At 41.1% G+C, this 16,824-nt stretch overlaps 1 protein-coding gene across 3 annotated transcripts in view; it reads left to right on the forward strand.

Moving 5' to 3' along the window:
* aldh3b1 (aldehyde dehydrogenase 3 family, member B1) overlaps positions 1-16,824 on the forward strand; it is a 41,626-nt gene that overhangs the window by 7,886 nt on the left and 16,916 nt on the right. For 2 of the 3 annotated variants that reach the window (XM_086055602.1, XM_086055601.1), the window contains exons 2-4: positions 8,166-8,335; positions 8,568-8,678; positions 14,025-14,145. In XM_086055602.1, coding sequence (XP_085911728.1) covers positions 8,166-8,335; positions 8,568-8,678; positions 14,025-14,145 — 402 coding nt within the window. Of the gene's footprint in view, positions 1-7,082; positions 7,222-8,165; positions 8,336-8,567; positions 8,679-14,024; positions 14,146-16,824 lie in introns of those variants that run through there. The other variant, XM_086055603.1, reaches the window with a different exon arrangement.

Genomic DNA, 16,824 nt, shown 5'->3' on the forward strand with positions numbered 1-16,824 from the left:
ATTGATGTTCAATCGTGTCAAATTCTTTAAAGAAATCTAAAAATAAAATAAAACCCTCTTCTTCAATTAAATAATTGTATTCAATTAAGTCAAACACCAATCGTAAATTATTATGAATCGATCTCCTTTTATAAACCCGATTGTTTGTCTGACATAATTTGAGTAATGCCAGATTTCAATCTGTTTGCGTATATATGAGTTAAAAGTTTATAATCATTATTGAGTAATGTTATAGATCTAAAATTATCTATTACTTTATGGTCTTTTTCAAGTTTAGGGATGAGTGTGCTTATTCCTTGCTTCATAGTAGTTGGGAGAGTGAGGGATTCAGATATTTCTCTTAACATATGTAAACAGAGGTTTTTAAGATGTTCCCAAAAATGCCGATAAAAATTACTTGTTAGACCATCTGATCCTGGCGATTTATCCAGTGCTAAGCATTTCATAGCCTTTTCCATTTCTGCCATATTAATGTCCGCCTCACAAACATTTTGAAACACTCATCAATTCTGGGGATCCATCCCTTAACATGTGAAATGAAAGTATCTGCATCTCGGGATGAATAAGAGGATGAATACAGTTTACTATAGAATTGAAAGATTTCTTTAGAAATTAAGTCTGAGTCATGTCATGTCATCTTCCAAACCGCTTATCCTATATATAGGGTCACGGGGAGTTGCTGGAGCCTATCCCAGCCGTCAATGGGCGAAGGCAGACTACACCCCGAACTGGTCGCCAGCCAGTCGCAGGGCACACATAGACACTGTCACTGAGCAGGAATCGATCCCACGCTGCCCGCACACAACTCAGGCGTGTGTACCACTACACTATCAGTGGACGCAAGTCTGAGTCAGTGCATTCTTGATCATCTATCAGTAAGGTCCTTGTAGAATTCCGTTCTTGTCTTCTCTTTTCTAGCCTACAAAAGTTTGATGAGCTTCTTTCCCCTTCTTCTATCCATTTTGCTCTTGATCGAATATATGCTCCTTTGGCTTTAGATATGTAAATGTTATCTAATGAAGATTGCAAAGGTAAAAGTTTTTGTCTGCTATCATCATTTATAGAAGGTTTATTACAGATATTGTTTATTTCTTTGATGATTTCAAGTTCTTTTCTCTTACTAGTTCTGCTTATTAATTTACTTTTTGCGATAGAAATCTGGCGTACTTTATAGTTCAAGTACTCCCATTTTCCTATATAAGTCTCAATATTATTGTCTGTAATCACATCATTTATGGCATCAATTACTTCTTGACAGAAAGGTTCATCTTTCAGTAAATTTGAATTAAATTTCCAATAACCTTTTTTAAAATGTGCGTTTGAAGATATAAAACTAAGCGTAATCATATTATGATCTGTTAGAGGAGCATCTGAAATTGAAACTGCAGATTCAAATCCAGGGCCAATATCTGATATTAGCCAAAAATCAATCCTGGATTTAACTGAGCTATTAGGTTTGAAACACGTATAAATTTGGGAATCTGGATTAGCAAAGCGCGAGACATCTTTCAGATTAAACACACTGCAAAAATCAAACAAAACAGGATTATAAAAATGACTTTGGTATTTAGAAGGAAATCTATCAAGCCATTCGTCCATGACCATATTATAATCGCCACCAAAAATACAATTTTTAGTAGGATATCTCTGGTAAAGATCATTCACGCACTGAGTAATTTCAGAAATCATTTTTTTGTTTTGGTTAAGGCTGTTGTACCCATAAATGTTTCCAAGAATTAGAAAATCTTCGTTTGCTTCTAAGACACAAATTAACCAGTGACCTAATGGGTCCCTGTTTGTGGATAGAATTCTACCAGGGAAGTTGTTCAAAAGTTAAGCCACACCTGCCGACTTATTTGTACCGTGACTAAATACAATTTTGTCTCCCCACTGATTCAACCAGAATTTTTCATCCATATCGTTCGAATGTGTTTCTTGTCGGTGAACACATTGTGCTTTTTCATTTTTGCAAAACAGAAATGTTGATTTTCTTTTAATAGAATTTCTGAGACCCCTAGCATTAAGAGAAATAAATGAAAACTTAGAACTAAAAAAGGGCATAAAAAGGAGATAGAACTATAACTACAGATATAAACGTTAGTTTGAAACTAAGCTCTGTAGTATATCGCCCCTACATAATACTATTAATTACAATGACATTTGTAAAATAGTTCTTGTTAAATATTAATTCAACATGAAAACGTATACTTTAGTAAACTTTAACAAATCAAGTACACAATTAAAAACCCAATCTAACGCATAACCTTCAAATTTAAACTGTAGAAAATTTACCAAACCCTCACTAAACTGCCATATATGCTATAAAACCTTTGTATCAAAATTGAAAAATCTAAGATGAAAATGTAGACACAAAACTGAGCATTGAAAAGATGAGAATTTGACTGCATTTTCTAGACTCCAAAGGAAGGTTCAAATACCTGAGAGAGAAAGGCACATAACATGTTGCATAATGTCGACAATCTAGTTTAGCGCAATCCTGTAGCCGTTAATGTACCCCACGTGACCTCTGAAGTACACATTCTTCCCTGCAGCCCTGACTTGCTCCATCATCGGCCACGCCGCAGCACGAGCCTCCCGGTCAGCTTTGCAGAAATCTTGCTTGAAGTGGATTCCGAGTCTTTGCAGACTTTACAGTTCTTGGACAGCTTCCAGAAGACATCCCTGTAGTGTCTCATTGTGAACTGCATGATGACTTGGCGATGCTTTCCCTCCTCACTTCTTCCAAGGCGATGTACGATGTCAATCATGGTCTCCATCGATGAAGCCTTCTGCGGTGCAATCTTGGACAGGATCTCTATGATGGTGTCTCGGATGTGTTCGTCATCTTTTTCTTTCAGTCCATGTATTTTGAGATTCCAGCGTCTCTTGTACCTTTCCAACTCCAACACTCTTTCTTTAAGTTTCTCATTTTCTTTAATGAGACCTGGCATGTCTTTTTTAACTGCATTAATCATTTGTTTGCATTCTTTAATCTCAGCAGCATTTATTTCCACAGCTTTAGTGATATTGGCCACCATGACGGAGTTTTCTCTTAGCTGAACACCGAATGTATCCATCTTATCTGTTAGCTTTTCTATAGCCTTGACGAGGGCCTCATTTGATACTGCAGGCAGCTCTTGTAAAGATTTTAACTTCGCTAGAGGCTCACCACTTTTTGTAGGAGTACCAGGAGGCTCCTTTCTCTTCCATGCACTTGTGGCTGTAACCTCCATCTCCGAGTAATCGTGGTCACTCCGGTTAGCTTTGTCCGAAGCTGCGCTAGCCATTAGCTTGGTTTGTGGTTTTCCGGACGGCATGTCGGCACAAAATTACTTTCTCGTTCTCAAACTGTATTTGAAGGCAGAGCAAACGTTCACATAGACACTCACTTAAACGTCCGTTCAAGTCTGATATCGAATTTTAGACTTTCCTTGCAAATTTCGGGGCTTTGACGCGAGAGCTTAGAAACGGTGGCTTGTCTGATCCGCCATCTTGCCGACCTCCACTTGGCGACCTTCTATTTGATGTTTGATGCTTCCGGGTACGTACGTAGTGTCTCTTACCGGTTATTTTGGTGCCATGCAGGGATAGAATTGCATCTACCGCTGTGAAATACTACGGTTATAGTACAACAATAGTCAACACGCGTACGCTGGTCCCCTGTATTGGTTAATACATTTCTTAGCTGACCAACAAACGGCTAACGCTAACGCACGTGCCGTTCACAGGTGCACTCGGTAGTAATTACGGTGTGTGTGCATTGACTTCATATTCTTTATTTGAGTTATGCAGAAGGCTAAACGTGCACAAAGTTGTAATCCCGATGTACCGTTAATCGCAGCACTGGAAAGTACTTGCTCTAAATTGTCGTATAGCGCAGGTGACTTCCATGAGTAGCACTCGACGTGAAATTAACTGAATTTAGCTTGGTAAGAAGAAAACCAAAGGGGTTAACGCCATTCTGTCCTTCAGCCTAACTTTTTTTTTTTTTTTTAACTAGGAGCACAGTGGCACATAACCTGGAGTTTCAGGGGCGCAAGTTAAAAATTCTAGGGCCCATGCCACAAGCAGACTTCCATCCATCCATTATCCAAACCACTTATCCTAAAATTGAAAAGAAAAAAAAATATTTTTTTTAAATCTTAAGGGGAAATGCCAACAGAGAACGTAGTCCTGCCTTATTGGCAGACACAATTTCTACAAGAATTACATAAGAGCATTTGCTATTATTATTATGAGTTGCAAAGTGGAATTTGCAGTACAGTATAACCACTACACTGAAGAAATGGTCTTGAGTTTACTCAATTTTATTTTGTCAGTACAAACAGTTGATTGTGCACTATATAAATAAAGATGTACTGTATTGTATTATGGCGGCACGGTGGTCGACTGGTTAGCACGTCCGCCTCACAGTTCAGAGGTCGTGGGTTCGATCCCGGCTCCGGCCTCCCTGTGTGGAGTTTGCATGTTCTCCCCGTGCCTGCGTGGGTTTCCTCCGGGTACTCCGGTTTCCTCCCACATTCCAAAAACATGCATGGTAAGTTGATTGGATACTCTAAATTGCCCCTAGGTGTGATTGTGAGTGGCAACCAATTCAGGGTGTCCCCCGCCTACTGCCCAAAGACAGCTGGGATAGGCTCCAGCACGCCCCGCGACCCTTGTGAGGAGAAGCGGTACAGATAATGGATGGATGGATGTATTGTATTATAGGAAATACGAGTAGTGTAAATGGCTACAGTACTTCTCACTGTGTTGCATGCACTTTTTTTTTTGTCATCAGTTTTTTTCCCACTTACTTTTAGTCTCCCAAGAGGATCTTAAACAGCTCCTCATGTTTTGGGTGAGGTGGGAGATAACCCATGCCCGATATGAAAATGGACGGTGGTGAGAGTGGAACATCCCACTTCAGCAACGTACTTCTGATTGCCTGGCCATTACAGAAATTATACAGAATTTTATGATCATTTCAAGAGGAAGTCAACCCAACGTTTTTTGTTTTTTTTCAAAAAATATATTCTGTGCAGGCCCACTAGTTGAACCATGCCATTCTGATTAATATTGCGTTTGTGGAATATGAGTTAAGCAGCAAAATGCACCCCTTTTTAGCCATCTCTGGAGACAGCCATTTTGTCACTTCTGTCAACTGAAAATGACATCACAACTGTTCAGGGCTCAGGTAACGACCAATCACGGCTCAGCTTCAGAAAAACAGGTCAGCCGTGATTGGTCCTGAGCCCTGAGCAACTTCAATGTCATTTTCAGTCAACGAGTGGATTAACTCTTATTCCACAAACGCAATATTTATCAGAATGCCTTGTTTCAAATAGTGGGCTTGCATAGAACATATTATTGTTTGGGTTGACTTCCCCTTAAAAAGAACTGCAATGCCACAACTGATAGTGGCTTTGGGTTGTTATAGACTGAGGTTTTAATTTTGCAAGTTTAAATCAAGTAGAACTGATTTTGTGATCGACAGTTCAGTTACAGTTTATTCAACATTTGTGCAGTTTGAAAACATTTACCAAGCTAGTTTTTTTGTTTGGCCACACAACTAATTACCCAATTGTCACTTTGTCACACAAGCAAATAAACACTTACTTGTGCAGTTTTTTCTCTTTACTGGAATTGAAATAAATACAGGTATAGCAATGACAAAAAGAATATAAACTTAATACAATACATTGTATTAAGTTTCAGGCCACAATTTTGCATGAAGACTGAAAATTTGACTGAATGTTGGCAATATGGACGGTAATATTCCGTCACATGGGCAATCAATGTAGTAGTGGAGGTGGTTACATGTTTACACAAGTTTTGCATAGTTTTCAGTCATCACAATCCTCATTTGGCCCGTGAACAAAAGTAGTTGCAAAAGGATTATACTATGTTTTTCTTCTGGGATTAGACATATATGTATGTATATGTATGTGTGTGTGTATATATATATATATATATATATATATATATATATATATATATAAAGTCCGCTGATAGTGTAGTGGTACACACGCCCGAGTTGTGTGCGGGCAGCGTGGGATCGATTCCCGCTCAGTGACAGTGTCTATGTGTGCCCTGCGACTGGCTGGCGACCAGTCCGGGGTGTAGTCTGCCTTCGCCCGTTGACGGCTGGGATAGGCTCCAGCAACTCCCCGCGACCCTGTATAGGATAAGCGGTTTGGAAAATGACATGACATGACATGACATATATATATATATATATATATATATATATATATATATATATGTATGTATATATGTATAAATATGTATGTATATATATGTATATAAATATATTTATTTATGTATATATGTATGTATATATATATATATTTATGTATGTATATATATGTATATATATGTATATGTATATATATATATGTATGTATATATGTATAAATATGTATGTATATATATATATATGTATGTATATATATGTATCTATATATATATATGTTTATATATATATTTATATGTATGTATATATATATATGTATATATATATATATATATATATATATATACATATATATATATATATATATATATATATATATATATATATATATATATATGTATGTATAAGTCTAAACTATTGTGCAGATCACTTATACACTTTCACAGGTTGAAGTGGACAAGAGTAGTAATGTGCATTTGCATTTTGGTGGCGATCGGTCACTGTTTTAGACAACAGAACTGACATAGCGAGCAATATTACCAAGCATGCCCTCCTCGCGTGACGTAGACCGCTGAGACCGAAAACATAATTAAGCCACGCCCCTTTTTGTGGCGGGGAAATTTGTCGTAAACCTCCATCCATCCATTATCTGTACCGCTTATCCTCACAAGGGTCGCAGGGCGTGCTGGAGCCTATCCCAGCTGTCTTTGGGCAGTAGGCGGGGGACACCCCGAATTGGTTGCCAGCCAATCGCAGGGCACACAGAGACAAACATCCGCACTCACAATCACACCTAGGGGCAATTTAGAGTATCCAATCAACTTACCATGCATGTTTTTGGAATGTGGGAGGAAACCGGAGTACCCGGAGAAAACCCACGCAGGCACGGAGAGAACATGCAAACTCCACACAGGGAGGCCGGAGCCGGGATCGAACCCACGACCTCTGAACTGTGAGGCGGACGTGCTAACCAGTCGACCACCATGCCACCCTTGTCGTAAACCTAATCACAAAAAAGAACTTAAATCACTACAGAGTCTTTTGAGGTGGGCATTTCAGTACTAATGTCATTTTTACATGCAAACCTATAATATAAGTGCCAATGTTAAGCTCAACCAAGTGTCGCTTTAAGCAGTTAAGTAGGGGCGGAGCTATGGGTGGGCCTGGGTGTGCACTGGCCCACCCAGATTGACAGACTGCCCACCCAATGATATTCATGAAAAAAATATATACTTTTACATTTTTTGTAAATTATTATTAAATTATTTTTGAATTTGTGTTTCGTTGTGTTTTTTATTTTTATGGAATATTGAGAGTGGCATAATTATAGTTATCCAAGGAAGATCTGATCTTCATATTATTCAGTCATTTTATTTGAATATACGGAATAGGAGGATTGTGCTCAGTGAGGGAAATATTAAGGCCCACCCTGATTTTTCCAGGCCCGCCCATCAGCCACGTCTGGCTCCGCCCCCGGCCTTAAGTGCCTTAAGGATTGGAGCATGCTGTCTTCTATCTCCTCCTTCCCTCTAGCGCACCGCTTACACTTCCTTTTTCCTGTATGAAATGTGAACACCATATTTGTCAATAAGCAGATTGTAAAGTTTATGTTTATTACAATATTGACATCACAAAAGGAATCACAAAAAAGTATTAATTTCAGTAGTAGTCAGGGTGAAAAGCATACCATAATTGCATATAGTGTATGTGTAAAAGTTGTTTTTTGTGGTTTTTTTTGGTGTTCTTTTTTTTTTTTTATACCCGGCTAATGGACGGATTTTCAGTGCTTAGCTCCGCGTCCCACCGCTCCAAACACATCATTTGCGCAGCCCCTCGCGCAACTGCGCCTGCCCGCCCGCGCCAACTACGTTAACTCCAATTGAAACGCGCCACTAGAAACGCTCCCAACGGAATTGGTGTGAACGCAGCATAAGAAGCACGCATGAATTTCTGTTTTCAAAACATGAAGTATTTTGTGTTGGTGTTTTAGGTGAAAGAATGGATGGCAAGAGCGAAACTGTGGACCGCTTACGTCTGTCATTTCGTTCTGGCATCACAAAATCGGAGGAGTTTCGTTGTCTTCAGATTTCTAAGTTGAGGTCCATGATCCAAGAGAATGAGGAGGATATTTTAAAAGCTTTGCACAAGGATCTTTGTAAGGTAATTTTCATAATGTGAATTTGTACATTTATACTTTGGATGAGGCAATAGGTCACATACAAAGTACACATGCACCCGATACGTCAAGTCATAAGATGAGACAGGTTGCATACTTTAATTTTTTTTATCTCCTTGTAGAACCAAATGCTAGAGAAATATGACAAATGTACATCAATGTTTGCAATATTTTTATTCATTATTTAATACTTATTTCATTGTGGTTTCTCAACAGCCCAAATTTGAGGCCATTCTGTCTGAGATTGATTTGGTGATCAATGAGCTACACTACACCATCAATAACCTTCAAAGCTGGATGCAGCCAGAATATGTCAGTAAGAATCTTGTAAGTTATTATTTTTTATTTGATTTAATTTCCCCTCCGTGAGACATTACCTTATCCTGGTGGAAGGGCTTGTGGGTCCCATTAATTCTAGGAGTCACCGGGGCCCCTTGTGGAGCCAGGCCTGGAGGTGGTGCTCACTGGCAAACGACTGGTGGCCAGGCCTGCGCCCATGGGGCCCAGCAGGGCGCAGCCTGAAAAGGCAACATGGGTCCCACTTTCCATGGCCTCACCATCTGTGGGAGGGGCCGAAGGGGTCAGGTGCCTTGTGAGCTGGGCGTCAGCAAAAGGTGGGCAGATCCCCAGCTACAAAAGCGATCTCTAGGGACCTGGAATGTTACTTCTCTGGCTGGGAAGGAGCCCGAGCGTGTGTGCGAGGCAGAGTTCCACCGAGACACAGGGGGTCGCCTCCACACACAGCCTGCGGTCTGGTACCAGTAGTCTCGAGAGGGGTTTGAACTCTCTTCCACTCTGGAGTTACCCACGGTGAGAGGCGTCGAGCAGGTGTGGGCGAAAAGTATGCCCACACTGGCTTGGGGCCTTTACATTGGGGTTCACCTCAGCGGACGAGAGGGGAGCCTCCCTTCATCATCGGGTGAGGTGACGGGTCCTGGCTGTTGTTTCTGCGGATACACCAAACATCTGTTCCACCCTTTTTGGAGTCCTTGGCACACCCGGAGAGCACACCCTTGGCACACCCGGAGAGCGCTCCACCTGGGGGCAACCTTGTTCTGCTGGAGGACTTCACTGCTCACGTGGGCAATGATAATGAGAGCAGGAAGGGCAGGATTGGGAGGAACGCCCTCCCAATCTGAACCTGACCAATTTTTTTTTCTTGACTTCTGTGCTCGTCATGCATTGGAAATAAAGAAACTATTTTTAAACTTAAGGGCACTTGGCATCAGGATATCCTAGGCCGCAGTTCAATTATCGACTTTGTAGTGATGTCATCCATCGGCTTTGCAGCCACGTTTAACTAGTTTAGGTTAGCTCCGATGGTTGAGAGAGATGCCGGACCAACCCGGCAGACCCAAACGTATTGTGAGGGTTTGCTGGGAACATCTGGCAGGATCCCTGTCAGAAAATGTCTCAAATCCCACGTCCGGCAGAACTTCGCCTAAGTCCCAGGGAGGCGAGGGACATGGGGTCAGAGTGGCCCATGTTCTCTGCCTCCATTGTTGAGGCAGCAAGTCGGAGGTGTGGCCATAAGATAGTCGGAGCCTGTCGTGGCGGCAATTCCCCAAGCGATGCCATCAACCTGAAGGAATCCTCGTTGTCTTTTTTGGCCTGTGGCACTCCACAGTCAAATACTGTCTGGCCAAGCGAAATGCAGCTTCGGCGGTCACCGAGGCAAAAGCTCGGAGCAGCAGAAGAAGGACTTCTTCCAGCTTCAAGCAAGCAAAGCAAGCTTGAGGGAAACTAATTACGGACATATTTTGTTTCCCGACTTAGGTTAAAGAGATACTTGGGTGAGCTTAACATTGACACTTATATAATAGATCTGCATGTAAAAATGAAATTAGTACTAAAATGCCCACCTCAAAAGACTCTGTAGTGTTTTAAGGTCTTTTTTTGTGATTAGATTTACGACAAATTTCCACGCCCCAAAAAGGGGTGTGGCTTATGCTGTTTTCGGTCTCAGCGGTCTACGTCACGCGAGGAAGGCATGTGTGGTAATATTGCTCGCTTTGTCAGTTCTGTTGTCTAAAACAGTGACCGATCGCCACCAAACTTCTCTTGTCCACTTCAACCTGAACCTAAAAGTGTTCTGCACAATAGTTTGGATTTATTGACATAAAACGTGATCTCATCATGATCACCTCCACAAAATCAAAAATACCGTGGCGATTGATCCTCCACTTTCACAAGCTGAAGCGGACCAGAGCATGAATGCGCACACAAACCCCGACTGGTTATATTTCTGACATTTAGCGACGCTAAACTCGAGTCTCAGGAAGGAGAGAGACGGCGGCTTGCAGCAGCAGCAGGCAGATTGGAGCTTTACGCCCCCCTTCTTCCCTCCCCAGCTAAAGGTAGGATAATGGCACGGCTAATAGCAACAACTAGCTTCAGGCCGTTAAAACAAAAGGCGTTAGCACGCCCAGCGTATGGAGGTAAAGATGAGCTGTGTCTTCATGTCGCCTCGCAAGCAATCGCATGCGGTGTCCCTGTTTGCTTGTTTGCAGCCGCCACCTTCTGCCTGAGTCAAGCGGCGTGAGAGTGACGAAAGCCCTCATTGAACAAGCGCCAATGTTCAGCGAACAAAAAGCTCCAGCGAGGCTGACTGCACAGCCGAGTGTGGCCGCATTGGAACGTGCCATTTCGGCTGTTACCTTCCAAATTGGACTAATTTCTCCCAAATGTATTGATAAACTAGAAAATGACAACTCTTTTTATTTTCCTGATTAAAACATATATAAAATGAACTTGTTAGTGAAAACGTGGCCATCCCAGCCGCACCGTCCCTTTAAGTAAACGCAAACTGTAATAGATCAGACAAAGGGTTCTTTTCAGTTTTTCAGTTTCCAATTTTTAATTGAGAAACCGGAGTGAACGGAAACGAGCCGTTCAACGTAGACAGCAACAGTGGATGCAGGAGGGAGGGAGAGGATGGGGCGTGGGGAAAGGCTGTCAGGCACTGCTGCCCTACACGCGGCCCCCTCCACCCCCTTACTCACCCAAACCATCCAGCACCCCAGAAAATGTACATAGTATGTTAAAAGAAGCGTGTAATTTTATATATTGAACTACTTTTTACTTTTATCTTGTTACATCATTTGTAATAATATGTCCTGGATATTTAGTGCACAAGCCTAATGACAAACAGGGAACTAAGCTTGACAATAGAATCAGCCATTGTATTGAATGTTCCATTTTCACTATGGTGACTACAGCCGTGGCCCAAAGTTTGAGAATGACACAAATATTGTTTTTCACAAAATTTGTTGCTTCACTATTTTTTAGAGATAGACCGATATACTTTTTTTCAAGGCCGATACCGATTATTAGTAGTCAAGGAGGCTGATAACCGATATTTGGAGCCAATATTCATTTTCAGTGAAAAAGAAAATATTGGCATAAAAATCTAAAGGAAAAATTACTCTTAACTTTGTTTTAACGCCTTTAAGCATGTTTATTGAAAAACGCTTCAGGTTTGCATAATGGTGATTTTTTTTTAAAAAAAAGATATTTTTGACAGTATACATCTGTTATAAAATTCTAACAAAAAGTTCAGGGAGCACCCAGAATTGTCAGCATGTCTTAAAAAGGATAAAGGAAAAAAATGAAATAATAGCTCCATGTAGTTTTCCACAGTAAATGAAAATTTCAAAATGACAGAAATGTTAAACTTTCACATATCGTGTTTTGATTTCCACAGTTTTAAATTGATTTATTATCGGCCAGCAGACTTTTGAAAAAGGCCGATGCCGATATTCGTCAAAAAGCGTCAAATATCGGTGCCGATAATCAGTCTATCCTTAGTATTTTTAGATCTTTTTGTCATGTTACTATGACACAATGAAATATAATAACAGGCATTTCACAAGTAACAATTTATTGACAATTACAGTTACGCAAAGAGTCAATATTTGCAGTGTTGACTCTTCTTTTTCACAGTGATGACCCTTCATCACTGTGACCTCTGCAATTTACCCTGACATGCTGTCAATTACCTTCTGGGCCACATCCTGACTGATGGCAGCTCATTTTTGCAGAATCAATCCTTGGAGTTTGTCAGAATTTCTGAGTTTTTGTTTGTCCACCCACTTCTTTGGGATTGACCACAAATTCTCAATGGGATTAAGATCTGGAGAGTTTCCTGGCCATGGACTCAAAATTTCAGCGTTTTGTACCCTGAGCCACGTAGTTATCACTTTTCTCTTTATGGCAAGGTGCTCCATCATGTTGGAAAAGGTATTGCTCTTCACTAAACTGTTCTTGGATGGTTGGGAGAAGTTGCTCTCGGAGGATGTTTAAATTTTGGTCCCATTCTTTATTCATGGTTGCGTTCTTAGGCCAAATTGTGAGTGAACACAGTCCCTGGGCTGAGATGCAACCCCACACATGAAGGGTTTCTGGATGCTTTATTGTTGGCATAACAGAGAACCAATGCTAACGCGCACCTTTTCTTCTCCCCACAAGCTTTTTTCCAGATGCCCAAAACAATCAGAAAAGGGGGTTGAATCATCAGACAAAGTGACTTTACTCCAGTCCTCAGCACTCCAATCCTTGCACTTTTTGCACTCCGCCTTTCTTTTCATCCCTGTTAAGAATTTCTTCATGATGTCTATTGGTTTGTTTACTGCACTTCACATCGCCAGCTCAATGCAAAACAAACCTACATCGTGGAGTTAATACTCGCTGCGCACAATGGGCAATTAGAGCGCCACTGCCAACTGCTGGAGTGGATGTGCATTATTGTAGTACCGCGGAAAAAAAGCATGTTCCCCAGGGTCACACGCGCCCCCCTCAGCATCGCACCACGCCCCCCCAGGGGGTCCCGCCCCACTATTTGAGAAGCATTGGTGTAGATACACTCATAACTGCCTGCTGCCATTCCTGAGCAAGTTCTACACTGGTGGTGCGCCGAATTAAATAGGAGACAGTCCAGGGCGTCTGGGCGCCCTGAAGCCATCTTCACAACAGTTAACCTCTCTCCTTCAAGTTAAATTAAATTCATTTTCATGGCAAAGAGAGACTTGGAAATTTAATTGCAATTCATGTGATCACTCTTCAAAACATCCTAGAGTACATGTAAATTGCCATTGTAAAAAATGAGGCAGTAGACTGAAAATTATTTGTATCATTCTCACGGGCCACGGGTGTTGTTCTTCACAGTTGAGGTGCATATTCAAAATCTGGCGTCCGACCTTAAATGGTTTCTCTTAGATACAAGTTATACAGAGCAGCTACAACATTATGACCACTTGAACAATATTACAATTTTATTTATGGAAAGCCCCATGAAATGGCAGCCATTTGGGAGGGGGGGGGGGGTTGTGTGTAAATACAGCTGTTATCATAATGCAGAACATTTTCTTTACCGCTGTAAACCACAGCCACAATAATATACATTTTCATTTTTAAAATATTTCCTTTTTGAGTGTGTTCTTAAGAACTGGGCATTACCTTTGAAGAGGCAGAATATTTGTGGACCGAGGCAGATGTGGCATTCTCAAGTCTGGTCCAGAATGGACGATGCCTCTCACGCTAAGTCAGCTAGGAAAAGCTACAGTTTCTGTGTGACCGGAAGAGGATAAGCAGTGTCAAAAATAATGTTTCATAATTGTTATGAAAGGTTGTTTTTTTTTTTTACGTCAGAATGACTGTATTTCTGTTGGGTTGCAGGCCACAAAATTGGATGACTGTTTTGTGCAAAGGGAACCATTGGGAGTTGTGCTAATCATTGGGACATGGAATTACCCGCTGCAGCTACTTATCTTACCCATGGTTGGAGCCATTGCAGCAGGTATGATGTACAGCCATATAACTAAAACATAAGTTCATTAGTTCATTCATTAGTTTCATTCATTATTTTTCCCATACTACAATAAAGTACAATTGTACATCCACGACAGTAGGTGGCAGTGGCTGTCAGTGTGTGCGCAGGGTGTATAGGGTCCGTGCACCGCGTCATCATGATGTCATCATCCGCCATGTTAGGAACTACGGTGAATGAGCGTACGTTAAAGGTTGTGTATTTTATTGATTCAAAAGCATGTTAAAAGGCAAGAAATTGGCAGGGCTTTACAAGGATAAATTAGACAGTGAAGCCCAAGACCAATATCTTGCAAAAATAGACATTATACATGGTTTGAATCCCTACAGAATTCCCCAAACTGAGTAGAGCCCAGACCTACTTCTTCCTTTGTGTGCACCAGATATTTTTGTATACCTTGCGTGTAGTGTGAATGCCTACACTTGGGAGCAATTTAAACATTCAAAATATTTAGCCACTCATGTGCAATTTACAAACGGGTAGGTGCAGGACCTGCAGATGAAGGGGGCGAACAATAACAGGGTATGTGCTGTGTGTTTGCTTGTGAACCGTCCACTCAAGCTGCACAAATTTACTTATTTCCTTTTTAACAGTTTATGTGATCGTTGATCATTCCTTCTTTCCTTTTACCTCACTCACTGAGAGCATGCACGACTAAAAGAGAGAAAGCAAGAGGATTCTAAACTTTATTTTTAACATTCCGCTATGAAAATGTACCGAGTATGCTTTTGCCCAAGCCGGAAGGTTGTTTATGGTGAAATGTTTTCATCTTACAGCCGATAACCAAGCCATCCGATTTGGTTTTGACATATCCGAAACGAGGATTCCCTCGGTCTTCCGCCAAGCAGGAAACTTCTAAAACCTCAGTCCATTGTTAAATGTCCTTCCTTTGCGATCATGGGTGGCATTGCTGCACCCCCAACACAGCAACGATTCACCATGTTTACATATTTCATCTGTCTAAATCAAGCGAGTTTGTCTTGCGTAACAACAGTAGTCACGTGGCCTCCAGTGCGCTGCCAGCATGGCAGCTACCCCGGTAGCGACGTCAGCGATGACGTGCCTTGCACGGGCCCTATTTGCTCACCCACAGCACAGAGCAGGAGATACAAAGTGCAGCAAACAAACCCTTATCCCATTAAGGCATGTACGTAACTTTTTTTTTTTTTTTTTACAACATATGTTTGTAGACAACATGGAAAAATATTTAACAGTAATGAAAAGGAAAAAAATCCCTTGGCTCTGTTAGATTTACTTAATTTCTAAATGTACTGTACATTGGTTGCAAAGGGTTCTACAATAAATTGACACCCGCAAGCCTGCCAAATGTTCAAATTCATTTTGGCAGGTGTTGAAAAACCGCCAGTTTGGCTGCTGATGAATGAGACAATTGTGTTGAGATCTCAGACAAAGCGATTTCGTGATTGTCAAAGCTGTTTTTTTTTTAAAGGCTCCTATGCCCAAAGCTCATCAATCATTCGTAGCTCGCTTGCGCTGCACCGCGCAGCCAGGGGTGGTCATCGGGAATTTCGGACATTCCCCAACGGCTGGTCCATTTTAGGGCCGGTCGAAGCCCTCACCGAATAAGTTTTGTCGCATGACAGCCGCTGTATGCACCCGCTCATCGACGATACTATTCAGTGCCTCGCATACAAGAAATTAAAGGGAACACCATACTTGTACGCAGGATTGCTAGCACGTTCATTCCAGAACTCATACAATAAATGGACAATTATTATTAGGCGTGGCAAAAAGTGAAACGTGCAAATGTGCAATGGTAGCTGAGAATATAAGCAACCCAAGGGCTGGATAAAATAAACCTTCTTTGACTTCTTAGGAGGCCTAAACCGACGGCCTGAGGACAAAAGCTCAGACTCATTCATTAAAGCATCTGTAACAGGGAGTCATCATCTCAGATGAAATGTGGAACCGTCTCATTTTTTTATTTTGAGAAAATACAATTGTTGCCAAATCTTTATGAAGATGGCCTCAACATGAGGTTCATTTTATGTGAAATATCCATCCATTATCTATACCGCTTATCTTCACAAGGGTCGCGGGGCGTGCTGCAGCCTATCCCAGCTGTCTTCGGGCAGTAGGCAGGGGACACCCTGAATTGGTTGCCAGCCAATCAAAGGGGATTTATGTGAAATAGTTATTTTTAATTCAAATTGGCACCTGACCCCACATGATAAATAATGACGTAACACAGAAGACATCATTTTTTGTTTGCTGCAGATGGCTAATTTAATTTCGGCTTTAATTTAATGAATACAAGGGGGACTCAAATAGACACTGACATATGTATTTATTTTAAAGTAAGCTTCAAGCTTTTCATAGTTCAAAATGCATAGTTTTGCATGTTTTTGTTACATGCAGAAATAAAATATTCTGTTCTCTGTAGCGTTTCATTGATTTCATAATGGACCACACACAATTTTGTTTTATATGTACAGAAGAAAGAAAGAAACAAAAAACAATATGTGCAGTGTTATCCTCACTTACCTGGTGTTTTTCCCCCCATGTGCTAGACGGCTGAAATGGCTCTTTCAAGTGCTTTAGAGCAATGTTTTTCAAACTTTTTTGAGTGAAGGCACATTTATTTAATTGAAAATCACGTGGCACACCGGCAGCTGAAATTGTGGGGGG

Source organism: Filicampus tigris, chromosome 16 (assembly GCF_054856515.1).
Source record: "Filicampus tigris isolate MCC_2025a chromosome 16, RoL_Ftig_1.0, whole genome shotgun sequence".
NCBI classification, from domain to species: domain Eukaryota; kingdom Metazoa; phylum Chordata; class Actinopteri; order Syngnathiformes; family Syngnathidae; genus Filicampus; species Filicampus tigris.